The sequence below is a fragment of the Hetaerina americana genome, unplaced genomic scaffold, assembly GCF_022747635.1.
Source record: "Hetaerina americana unplaced genomic scaffold, ioHetAmer1.1.p SCAF_8, whole genome shotgun sequence".
NCBI classification, from domain to species: domain Eukaryota; kingdom Metazoa; phylum Arthropoda; class Insecta; order Odonata; family Calopterygidae; genus Hetaerina; species Hetaerina americana.
In genome coordinates this window covers 18980760-18994166 of record NW_027287427.1, presented here as the reverse complement: position 1 = coordinate 18994166, position 13407 = coordinate 18980760, and the positions used below count along the sequence as shown (strand labels likewise).

Sequence of the window (13407 nt, the reverse complement as noted above, 5' to 3'; positions counted from 1 at the left end):
CAGAGAATCCTGGAAAACGTTACGGTGAGTTTGAAACATCCATTTTAAATTGTTTATAAAATTTGTTTCGTTTGCATGGCAAATAGTGAGTTTGATATTTGTATTTGTAATGGTTTATAAGTGAATTTAAAAATTTCAATGGTGTTCATAAAAACATATTTATAAAATAAAATTGTTTATCTGTAAAAAGTATGCAGCTTTTTCTTTTGCACGATTTTTTCAACTCACTCCCGTAAATACTGAATTATTTCAATACGCTCCATGATTTTTCTTTTTATTCTTAGTAGCATCTCTCCAATTTTACCACGTTTCTTAATGTTTAGAATAATTATTTTAAACGGAACATAATTTTCATTGACATTTTTGTTTTTTTAAATATATATTTTACCTACTTTTAATTTATTTCATGGGGAATGTGTGAAATCTGCTATCCGTTAACTTGACCCTTGGGAGGTACTGCCGCATTATTTTCGTGAGGGGGTCAGATGATGCGGTGGCTAACGTACTGGCTTCCCACCCAGAGGAGCCGGGTTTTCGTGTTCTCAAAAAATAGACTTTAATGCCGACTAATTTTGCTAGACTCTAGCATCATCGGGACCGACTTCAGTCAATTCTGAGGGAACGCAGTCTTAGTAGTCACTTCCCTTGGATTACTCCTGATATCCACCCTCCAACACATACACAAAACCGAATAAGGTACTACCCAAGGGCGAAATAGTGTTTTTAGATATAAGGTTGATATAGATGCTTGAAATTAGTAATTAGAAATTACTCAAACTCTTTATTATTATCTTTTGTAAAGGACAAAATGTTGTGATTTGTCACAGATCAAATTTCGCTGCATTAATTTTCTTACCTCCATTAGTTTGTGTAACAAAAGGTGCGACTTGAGGTTTGAGGTTCTCACTTAACTCACATTCTCAAGGTATAAGAATGGCCTCATAAGAGCGCAGTTGAATCACTAGATTTAACGGTCTCTCGTTTTAGTCCTGCACACAATCATAGAGCGCAGGGGGAATGGGTAGTTCTTTGGAGTGGAAGGCGAGCCCCAGAGGAGTTTGAGATCATGATGCCTAATCACAAGGGCTGGTCAGCAAAACTGATTACTTAGTTACCAGTTCCTAAATACTGGTAACTAAGTAATCGCTGAGCGAATTATTATTGGTCGAGCAAATGTGTAGGACTTAGTTGAAAATATTTGTGACGAGATTGTTTCATGACTTTTCGAATTATTTATCAATTTATTCACTGAATTCATATAGTCTAAAAGAGCATAAAATTGGGTTTAGTGCATTATCAGACTAATAAAAAAGATTGCATGGTTAAGTCAAAGCGAGAAAAAATAATAAAAGGATAAAAAATACAAGATCATCAAATAATTATCATTTTGTAGTCTAATAATGAATTACAATAGTATAATCAGTAGTTTTCTGCATTAAAGATAGAAAAAACCCTTGGAAATTAAAGAACTATTTTCCATGGGATAATGAGCAGAAAAAGTGTTTTAAAGTAGCAGGCAACATTTTATTGTTAGCTATTAGATGTAGCGTGACCCCGGGAGTGGGCAGCCTCCCGCTGCTGCAGTGTGAGTTTAGCTGAATAGCTAAAGGAATAGAACTCTTTTGATTGAAAATGCATTTGCCATATTTATTATTTTATCCTGGTTAAAATATCTGCATCTCATCAAATTATCAAATATGTATTTTACAACTTTTGGAGATTAGACTTACGCAGGTTTATAGTCAGGGCTTCCCACCACGTGCATAAGTAAGTTGAAGGGTATCATCCCATTTAGAATCGGCCCAAATCCAAAACGGACAATCGCGGTTCCTGATATTCAGTTCACTTCTTTTCACCGACGTATCAACTTTGCCGTTCATTCCTCACATAATCTGGGAAATGAACTTCATCCTTGCCCCAACTCCCTCCCCCGCACGCTTCCCATGCAGACAATCCCACTCGAGGAGCTGAAGAGCGAGCGTGCGACCTCTACCGTCAGCCAGCAATTCGACCTCCCCCCTCCCGCACTCGTTATCTCCCATTCCGCCTGCTGTTCTCTCCTCCTCCCCCATGCCCTTCTCCCTCCCCTGCCCAGACATCTCTCGCTCCCCCTCGCCGCCGGAAGGAGAGGCGCGAGGCGACGTCGAGTGATGCGAGAAGCGTGTGCCCAAGTAGTAGCGAGATGAACCACTGGTTTCTCACCATATTGTACAAACCAGGGAGAGGAGGATTTCGGCGACCCGAAATTTGGCCGACCCGACCGGATATTTGAGGGTGGCCTAGGGGGTGCGTGATCGGTGATTTCAACGGCTGAGTGGCCCTATACTCGAGGTCGACAGGGGAGGGGTGATGCAGTATCCCTTGGCCACCGCCTGAGAGGAAGAGATGAGTGGGAGTGGTGCGAGAAGGGCCGAGGATGGGAGCGGAAGGAAGGCGGCGGAGGATGGCAGGAGAAAGCCGGGAGGGACGCTGAAAGAACTCATCCCACCTGACGGCGGCTATGGATGGGTGATCGTTTTCGCAACAGGGCTGACTAATGTAAGTTGTGTACACGTAGCTGTGATCATTTGCCGCCGGGTAATTGGCATGACTCGGCTAACATTTCCTTGTTTTGATACAACATTGTAATTCGTTCTTCAAGCTGGCAGTTAACTTCATGAAGTCATCGTTGAAGATTCATTTACTGATTATGAAAAAAATTGCTTTTGCCACATGCTTTATCATTCGCGATTCTGTTTTTCTTTATAATGATATATCAGTAGAAAAAATATTGTATACCAAGGTAATAACTTTTTTCATTATGCTGAAAGGATAACTTCCAACTATTTTCGAACGGATTGTACACACTGACGCGATGATTGATGTTTTAATTTCCCCGTAGTGCATGCAAAAGCTATGCCGTTTATGGCAGTTAATAAATATTAATAACGCTGGATAGTATTTATTAATGTCCCGTTTAAGGTCTTTTTAGACGAATGCAGACTAACGACTGCTGCATTTCTAATTCTCGCCTAACAAGGCACCACGGGACACCGTATGTTGTGACAAACCCTACTTATATTCCGCATTCTTTCTTCCTTCAAGCAGGACAACATATTATGCTTTTCCCCCTCCTTCATAGATACCTGAATTTCTCCTTTTCCATAGTCTTGAAAATTCCATATCGATCAAAAAGTTGTAAAATCCACATGTCTTGCCTCTTTCCTATTTCTCCTAATAACCTTCTTTTTCGACTTCCATAACTAGAACTTTGTTGGCACGAGAACAGGGAATACATCTTTTAAATTAAATAATCCTCGAGTGAAACTTCAATGGAATGATATATTTCAATATTATATTTAATCTGGTATTTACATATACTGGATGAGCTACAGAAGTAAAAAATATCTCACTTTACAAAGTAAAACATATTAATTTAGTATAAAACCATTCTCAGTAGGCTTAAAAACTTCTGGATAAATCTAGGCTTCTTATATTTTAAGAAGACGTTTAGAGCGCATCAGAGAATATTTGGGTGGACTGGAGATTTTTTCTTTTCGTTTTAAGTCTTTTATTTAAGTTTTCTACTTTTTTCTTTTAATTTAGTAACTTGGGCGATTTATGGTAATGGATTAAGTTTCCTTTCTCTTATTGGACTATATTTAAATCTATAGATCATCCTTGTTTTATATTTTGCTTTAATTATTATGTCAGATAGTATTACATTCCATAATTTTAAAGTTTTTGCCTTATTTTATGGCATTTAACTCCAGAGTAATTTTCGGGCACTAAGCCTTGTCAGTAATTATTTTAAGATATGTTTCTTCATAAAAATCTCTATTATTTTTCGAATTATTTCAGAAAATAACTGAAAAAGTATCCATTCATTTGAAACATAAATCTGTAAACATTGTTATTGTTAGACATTTGCTGTTAGTATACTGATTTCAAAGATATCGACACTAACTTATTTTTGGTAGGCACTCTCTCTGACGAATTTCATTCTTTTAAACGATAACTTGTAGAAACGTGCTTCACAAATTTTGAACTCGACGATTCTTTATTTTTGCAATTACATTCATATGTTAGTGCATACACAAGTATTGATTTTCTACGATTAAGATACCTTAGGATGGAATTTTTCCTACACAATGGTACATTCCCATGCTCCTCTTAACAAAATACAAACTGACATCCGACAGTGTAATAAGCTCTCTTCATCTCTGCATACTTACTTCCTCACATATTCTGTTTAACATCCCTATCGTATTCCTACCCCTTGCTAACTTGCCAAACGTCCTCCCGTCAGTATTCAGCATCTTGTTGAAAGTCAAAACACTTTGCATTCTTATTCCTGTCTCCTTAGAATTTCTCTCAAAACACCCCATTTTTCCCCACAAAGCCCAGAACCTCCTCGTTTGTTTTACTTTTTATCCATTTCAACTATTTCACCCTTAACCACACTCACATTACAAAATCCTGCAAATCATACCGCTCGACTTGCTTCAACGAAAAAAATATATTCATTCATAAATAAATAAATGTAAATATATACATAGAAATATATATATATATATATATATGTGGGTCGCGGTAGTCGAGTGGGTAGAGCGTTGGACTGCTGACCGGATGGTCCCGGGTTCGATTCCCAGGCAAGGGCAAGGGCACCTGCCACTCCATCCAAGCTAAAGTGGTTTTTCTGGTACCAGGTCTTCTTGGGAAACAATAACCAGGCACAGGGAAAGGAACTGGCCCCCCTACCCTGATGTTTGAATTTTCACACGCCGTATTGGGCTTAGTACCGGGTGATCTCTACCATTACCTACTAAACCGATCTTCGGGTTGATTACTGTGTTTATGGTTATATATATATATATGTATGTATATATATGTTTATATATATGTATATATATATGTATATATGTATATATATACATATATATATATATATATATATATATATATATATATATATATATATATATATATATATATATATATATAAACCATAAACAATACCAAACCAAAACAAATATGTATATATATATATTTATATTTACTTGGAGACACATATAAAAATATATATGGTGTGCATGGCAAGCCATTATCTAGTTACTTCAAACATATTCATTTTTTCTTTTCATACGAAAACAATACTTGCATCATAATGACGATTATTGAGGGGCAACTTATTACGTGACTACAATGTTTTTGCACCGCGAAAAATCACCCCATTATTTCTTCTGGACAGGTGCAGGCATAGCTTTTTTGTGGATATCGACATCCCTTGCCATCAACACCTATTTCAAGGCATGCCGCGGCGTAGCGACGGGAATCGCCTGGGCTGCCACTGGCTTGTCTCCTGTCATCTTTCCTCATCTGCTGACCTAGGTGAGAACCTATTACGACCTTCACGGCACCGCGGGGCTCATGATACACTCGATCCCCGCCGATCGCCGCACGAGCCTTCTCCAGCATCGGAAACGTCACTCACTGCCACGCACCACTGCCGGTGGCGGGGACATCCTTGTGGACACACAGGAAACCCCGGGATTGGGAATCTCGACCGAAGTCTCTACTCGAGCCGGGAAAAAACTAGGGCAGGTGGAACAGTTTATCTATCTTGTAAGTGTTCTGGACCAAAATGGTCTAGGTAGAGGGACATATGGAGAAGAATCGTGCTAGGCTAAGAAGCCTTCACAAGGAGAAGATAATTGATGACAGGGACGTTGAGTAAGGATGTTAGGGAAAGGCTCGTCAAAACTTTGATACAGATCGTGGCTTTGTACGGCGCGAAAACATGCGCATTGAAGCAGGATGGAGGCTTTTGAAGTGTGTACCTGGGAAAGGATGGGGAAGGTGCAACGAACAGAAACGAGAAATAACGAGGAAGGCCTAGACATAATGAGGGAGGAGAGGGAATCGCTGGGATAAATCATTAGGAGATGGGAAAATAGGAAGCAAAGCATATGTATTGATTGGCAGTGGAATGTTGAAGACTGTGATAGAGGGGAGAATGTTAGGAAAATGAGGAAAGGGTAGAAATAGGATAATTATATTGGATGGAATGAAGAGACGAAAGGGGCATGCGGGATAGAAGAGGAATTTTAAAAAGCGGCCGATTTTAGGTTGTGCTTTTTGGCTAGGAGATGGAAGTAAATGTATTTTAGTACACTTATATAGGCTATGTCCATCCAAAACCTCCCTTAACCGGTAGGGTATCTATGATAATACATTTCACACATTCCTAAAATGGCTCCAGAATCGCTCGCTAAACGGACGGAGCTTTCACGCCTGTAAGTATTTTATTGTTAACATCAGCAATGGGATTAAAACAACTGCCAATTTGCTGAAGAGCAAATCTATAGTAAGTGGATAATTAATACCTGCTCGAAAAATAAATAGAATAATTATCTCTCTTTAGTCAAATATCTTGATACTATTAAGACAATAAAATACGCTATCCTACGTCAATAGATGCAAATTTAAGGTGATAATGGATAACGGAAAGGCATGATAATTTGCAATTAATCATGCTTTTGATTAGCAGTTTTCCAAGTATGCTGAGCAGTGCGTAGACCACTTCAACACGTTTTAGTCTTTTTTACCAAAGTTGTATCGGGTTTGAAAATATATATTCCGTATACATTCCTCCCATCTATTTTGGATATTTTCTGGCTAAACTATAATTTTTCCGAATTTTCTCTGATTGTTAACTTAGATTTCCCTTCTTACTTCCAAATTGTGTTTTGACCTTTTTGTATTGAGTCAATGTCACCCTTCCTCTGCAAACTTTCCATATTCTCGCCCTGCGTCTTCCCCGACGTTCCTTTTGCCCTATTCGTTATCCGTCTCAATTTATTATTTAACTCTTTGTACTTCCTTCTGCCGAACTGGTTGTTTACACTGTTCCATATCCTCCTTTCATCTATATTTCCAATCTTCTCATCCGTGACCCAAGATTTCCTTGTCCTTTTCCCATTAACGGTCCCATAAAATATTTGCGGCTTTTGATATCCCTTTTTTGTTATATTTCCATTTTTCCTCGATAGTGGTCGGCTCTTTTCCCTGACCCATTATTTTCTCTTAAGCCTGATGGCACTCCATCCTTGTTATTCTAGTTAATGCTTCTGTATTCCATTTTCTAACCCGCCGACTCTGCTTACTATTTTGGAATCGGACGCTGCACATCAAGAGAACTAATTACCACTAGAGTCATCATCCGCTCACGGGAAACTGTATGAATGGATCACGTTGTTCCTAATCTGTGCCTAACCATAATGTAATCTAACTGATACTTTTCTGAGTCACCTGGCAATTTCCATGTATACCGGCGCCTTATGTGGTGTTTAAACCAAGTGTTAGTGATCATTAGCCCGCATCTCTTATAGAAATCAATTGTTTTCTCCCTGTGGTCATTCCTCGTACCTAAACCGTAGTCTCCCATTCCATCACCATTTCTTCCTTCGCTTACCGTCGCATTCCAATCCCCATGATTATCAAATGTTTTCCAGCAGGAACACACGAGATTACGTCCTATAACTGATCGTATATATGTTGGCTACGCTTCTTTCTACCTTTATATTCAATATTATGACAACCCCTTGCTGGCTTTTATCTCCACCACTGTATATTACTCTATAAATATCACTCCAGTAATCCCCGCTATCCTTCAATATCACCTCACAGATTTAAACATCCATAATGCCTCTTTTAATCTCTCGCTTTATATTATCTAATTTTCCTGCCCTCAACATTGTCCTAACATTCCAAGTACCTATGCTAACCTACTTGGCCTTACTCTTCTCCGTCTTCTGTGCTGCTGCTGTCCGTTATGCTTTGCAAGGGTTTCGCGGTATGGCGTCCGCGGGAGCCTTGCCTCTCCCGCAGCCGGGTACGACAACGACCGATTGGGCAGAGTGGCGTAGTGGCCAGGACTCATATTCTCTCTTCTATCCAGCATTAAAGTTTTGGGAATAATAATTGAAATGGTCCCGTTGCCTTTCTCAAGAGTGTTTTTCAAGTGACACTACCTCTCAATGGCCGCACCTCTGTGGCCAGAGGCCTTTGCAGCCAACTCAAAGAGGAACAGACGCTGTATGGACTACCTTTCGTCCGGCTCCTATCCTTTGACCTATCCCTTACGGGTGAACCTACGAGGGGCATTTATCTTTTCTTCCGCCAGCACAGCTCTAGTGGTCATCGGAAGGAAGAAGCCCTTACACAACGTTAAGGTTGTACAGGGTCGCACCCAAAAGTGGTAGGACTAATTTTTTTACAAGAATTTTATTGACGATATACTAACATCGAATTAATAATCTTCAAAGTATGCTCCTTGAGCTGCTACACACGTAGTATAACGTCGCTCCCATTCCCCGTGCGCCCGCTGGAAATTTTCTTTGGGGATGCCGTTGATGACCTTCGTCGAAGCCTCTTGAACGGCCTTTATCGAGTCAAAACGTCGTCCCTTGAGCTGTCTTTTCATCAGGGGGAAGAAGAAAAAGTCCGGTGGTGCCAGATCGGGAGAATAGGGCGGGTGCGGCAACGTGGCAACGCCGTATTTGGCCAGGAGCTGTCTGACGACGAGCGCGCCATGGTACGGCGCGTTGTCATGATGAAGCACCCAGCAGTTTGCGATGGCCGGTCGGACTCTTTTCACGCGTTCTCGGAGGCGGGTGAGCACCTGGTGAGGGTCTGCAATTTCTTCACTGGTTAAGCGTCGGTCTGTGTTCAGCAGTGTCCTCACTCTGTACACATTCGTGTCGGTTCTTGCCGTCGACGGCCGTCCGGAGCGATGGTCGTCTTCAACGAGCTCCCTGCCCTCTTTAAACAACTTGTGCCACTCAAATACTGTGGAACGGCTTAAGGCAGTGTCCCAATAAGCCTGCTTGATCATATCGAGGGTCTCAGTTACCGTCTTCTCGAGTTTCGCACAAAACTTCACGGAATAACGTTGCTCTAAATTCAGATTCATTTTGTTTTTCGACGTGGACAAAAAACTTGCTTCACTAAAAACAGAGTCCTCACTCAACGACAGCCCGCAGGCGACTGAGGGTTGTGTTGGTCTGTTGCTAAGGGCTCCGTACACCTTACCCTGCCAGACAGACCCCCCTCCACCGCTCCGTTCGCGCCAGAGAATATCAGTCCTACCACTTTTGGGTGCAACCCTGTAGTCCATGGAAGGGAATGTTAGAGAATAATATGCATTGTGAGACTACAAGTTCATCTGCAAAGCACAAGCCATCCGTCTTACAATCCCCTCAATATTTTTGCAAGCATTATTCTTTAAATGTGAAAACACTACTCTATCTCATTAGCCTCAATGTTCGTTTGAGCCCGCATTCCTTCCTCAATTAATATAAATACCTGTCTCGTGCTTCCAGGATGAGCATTTATTGTCCTCCCACCCTTTATATCTTCCCTCGGATTATCGGATTAAGTATGATACGGGAATGCAATTTGTCTATGAGCTAAATTTTCATTCGTATTTCTTCAAAAATTTCTTATATTTATATAAGATTAATACTGTCTACCAAATATCGAGATACCATCAAATTTCATTTCAAAACTTCGCGGAAAAATCTTCTTCCAATAATTCGGGACTCCTCTAACAGCATAATTCATACTGGCTTTTCTACAGTTTAAGGTAGATTTTGGATGGATACCAACTGAAGATTGATAATTTTCTTTACCTCTCCTAACAAACCACAACCTGACACCCAGCGCTACAGTTAACTCTTCTTCAATTCCATATACTCCCATATTTTATTCCGTCCAAAATACCTATCCTCGTACAATACAACAATTTCAGAATTTAAAAATCATTCCGATTCATTCAAATCACTGCGATTTTGTGAATTATAAATAAAAAAAGTGTATTTTCAACGAGATTGAAATCACAAGGGGCGAATGCGTGAGTCGAAAAAATACACTGAAATTAGAAATCAATGGAGACAAACTCTGTGAAGATTTCTGAGGTATCTGTGAATATTCCATGGCATCCGCGAAGTCCTGTAGTTGGCGCCAACACAAGATGGATAAATAGTTATCTAAATTAAATGAACGATGAGATCTAAAATTGAAAAAAACCTTATCGTTTCCAGTGTCCGACGCAGCCTGCGAACGAATTTTCAGTATCTCTGATGAAATATGGTAAAAAATGGAAAAAAATTTATGTTAGATCATGTTAAGGTCAAACAAAAAATGTTTTCATTTAAGTATTTATTGTTAAGTCTTCAACCCATTTTTACCGTCAAAATCAACACTTTCGCATGCTGCACAAATCAATTTGCAGTACAAATTTAAATTAATAAATGAGGGTGTGGCTTAATAATAATTTTTCAATTACCGGTATCGTTGAGGGTTCATTATAATTATATCTAATAGCGTTTAGGTCTTTGTATATTTAATTGAAAAAGTTTCATTAATTTTGCTTGGATTAATTCGTGAAGTACATATGATAAATATTCCATATTTAAATACTTGTTCCGATTTATGTTTCGCTATATTTCATTGCCTTCCTCTCCAGCGTTTCGCTTCTTGCTTCTCTGCTGAAACTCAACAGGAATGTGAATTGGAGTACTCCACCACAAGAAATCAGTTGGAATAAGAATAGCTGGTTCAGTGATAAAAAAGGGGAAATATATTACTTTTGGTATGAATTGTCTCGATCGAAAGAAAACCGCCAAGATTCTTCCGGAACTTCGAATATTCTGAACTAGTAATCTCCCGGGATGCACAACTGACAAGGTGAAATTCCTATTCATAGGGTGCATGTTAGTGTAGGTGAAATTATTAGGGGTTTATAACGTCCTTTTTTCAATGAACGTTTTCATTTATTCATTGTGAAGGGCCTTGAATGATAACGCTGTATCATACAGGGCACCAATCGCGAGGAAATTAGTGCCAAACATTGTCATCCTCTATCGAAAACTTTGATCTCTCATCAGAAGTGGAATTTTCACCACTGGAAATACAATTTATTGTGTGAGATTAATATTTGGCTCACATGCTGCGATATATTGATATTTCTCTAAGAATTGGGCAAACAAAAATAATTTATGTTTTCTCCCCGTGGAATATTTGAGCCGTTTATTTTGAAGGTGGCCGAAGTCCATTTATACTTAAATTGAGATATTTAATGATTTGTGTTTCAATGCAATTAAAAATTTACGTACAGGATAATAATGAGCTTTACTGCTTAAGTGTATCCGAAGGTGTTAAATTTATAGTTCCTATTAAAATAATGGCAATTATTAAGTGAATAAAGGGGATTGGGATAGTGCGGTGGCTACCGTTCAGGCTTCCATTCAGAGGCCCCGGGTTCGAATCAGTGGTATCTCGATCCCTTCTTCAGGTGCTTTTTGGAGGGGATTTTGAGCGCGCCGTCCGTCAGATGGGACGTTAATCTGCGGACCCCTAGGCGCCTTTCGTTAAGAGTAGGCTAATGCCGCCGCCGGGTTTCTCTCCACCCTTCATCCTTTCCCGTCCATCGCTAATGGCGAAAATGGCCTTAACTATCGGTCGCCACCCCTAAATACTACTACTATTACGTTAATAATATGCAATTTCTTACCAAGAATTTTGTTAAGCCACTTTCAAAATTGACAACCAGATTCGTCATAAAATTTGAAGAAGTCCAACATAATTTAAGATGTTTCAAATTGAAAAACAACACTCAATTTATTTTACATATCTTTGCATGACTTCAAAAACATAATGTATGCGATTCGGAACATTTTTAACTTCATAACGTACAAAATTACAAACATAACATACAACGTTCAAGCATAAATTAAAAAATAATTTACTACTCATCTACATTTTGTGTGTGAAAGGTATTTCAAGAAATCATGATGCTCCGGTGGTATATGTAGTGTATCGTAATAGGTCAATTATGTCCTTGAATTTTGCTGTTGTAATTTGATATGTTTATACAGTAATGTCATTACAATATTTTCGAACTTTCTTGTTTTATCTCGTCGTGGTAATAAATTCAGGACTTTAAAATTTTCATCCCCTATCATTGATGTCTCATAGAAAATTTTGCACGGTTGATTTCTGACAAAACACATCCAATATATTTTTAACCAGTTTATTGATTCTCCGTTTGAATTCTTTACCCTTTTGAAAATTGCGTCTTCTAATAATTTTGTTGATATAAAATCTTCTTGTCTCATTTCATTTATAATAAATGTATTACCTTTCCGACATTTTTTGATAAATTTGCATTAATCTTGGGGACAAAGAGTAAATTATTTTTTAATGACATTTATACCAAGCCAAAATCTCTATCATTTAGTAAAAACGAATTTCCTGATATTGAAAATTTGTGATCTATAATTTCCACATCATTTTCAACAGTTTGGACAATTTTTAGCCTCGTTAAAGCTACTTTAATGCTTCCATTTTGCCCTGCACACATGTCACTGTAAGGGATAATGTGTCTTTCACTTCTTAAATTTTTAACATGTTTTAGGATGCATGAAGCTATTTCTTGAGAACCTCTTGATGCAATGGTTTCATCCCAAACGTAAATGTGAACATTATTGTTTGGCATTGATCTCGTACGACACGACAGATGTTCGTCGGAGAAGATACTATTATGAGAATCAGCAGCGGGATAATCACCCCTGGAAATGCAAATTATTGTATAAGATTAACATTTGGCTCACATGCCGCTACCCATTGATATTTCGTTTAAGAAATGGGCAAGCAAAAACAATTTATTTTTCTCCCCGTGGAATATTTATCGTGCAAACGATGGCACGCGCTTCGTAATGCCTAAATCTAGTTCCATACATTACGCTATTGAAGCAAAGCAGAATGTAACAGATGTGGAAGTGGTGTGCAAGGAAGAAATGAAAGAAAGAAAGTAAGAAATCAAAGAAAAAAACTACTTGGGAGTGGGAATAAATTCCCCGGGGAAAAGTCAGACGGTTTTGACTTTCCCTACCCTAAAAGGAAGCGGTGTGAATGACATGTGCATATGTTCTGCCAAATTTATTGAAACTTGTCTGGCAATGCATCTTGCTCTTTTCAGAGGAACGAGCTACGGAAAAAGTATTCTCTAGGCACTCGCAGATGTTCAAATTAGATTTACGATCATGAAAAATAAATGGGTGTCGCCAAAGAATAGAATCTGATATTTGGTATATGAGATGCCACTTTGAGCAATTATGCTTTTGCACAACTCATCGACCCTAAATAGTGCGAAGGAACAATGCAAGGAGGGTGCCCTTTGTCTTTATTCAGAACAGTGTCGATTACATTTGGGGCATTCCCAATAAGCATTAAGAATTTAAGAAAATACGGAGATGCCCGGGACATGAAAAGCAGGCACGAAGAAAGCCATAACAACTTCGGTCTAACTCTAACATTGGTTCTTCTGGAGAGCAAAAGCTTTTTACATAATTTGAAGGACGTTAA

General features: G+C 38.9%; 1 protein-coding gene across 2 annotated transcripts in view; it reads left to right on the top strand.

The window, feature by feature from the left end:
* Positions 1-2271: 2271 nt before the first annotated feature.
* Positions 2272-13407, top strand: part of LOC139697691 (monocarboxylate transporter 5-like) — a 33107-nt gene continuing 21971 nt past the window's right edge. The window contains exon 1 of one of the 2 annotated variants that reach the window (XM_071596508.1): positions 2272-2538. In XM_071596508.1, the coding sequence (XP_071452609.1) occupies positions 2386-2538 (153 nt within the window). In that variant the 5' untranslated portion in view covers positions 2272-2385. The remainder of the gene's footprint in view (positions 2539-13407) is intronic. The other variant, XM_071596510.1, reaches the window with a different exon arrangement.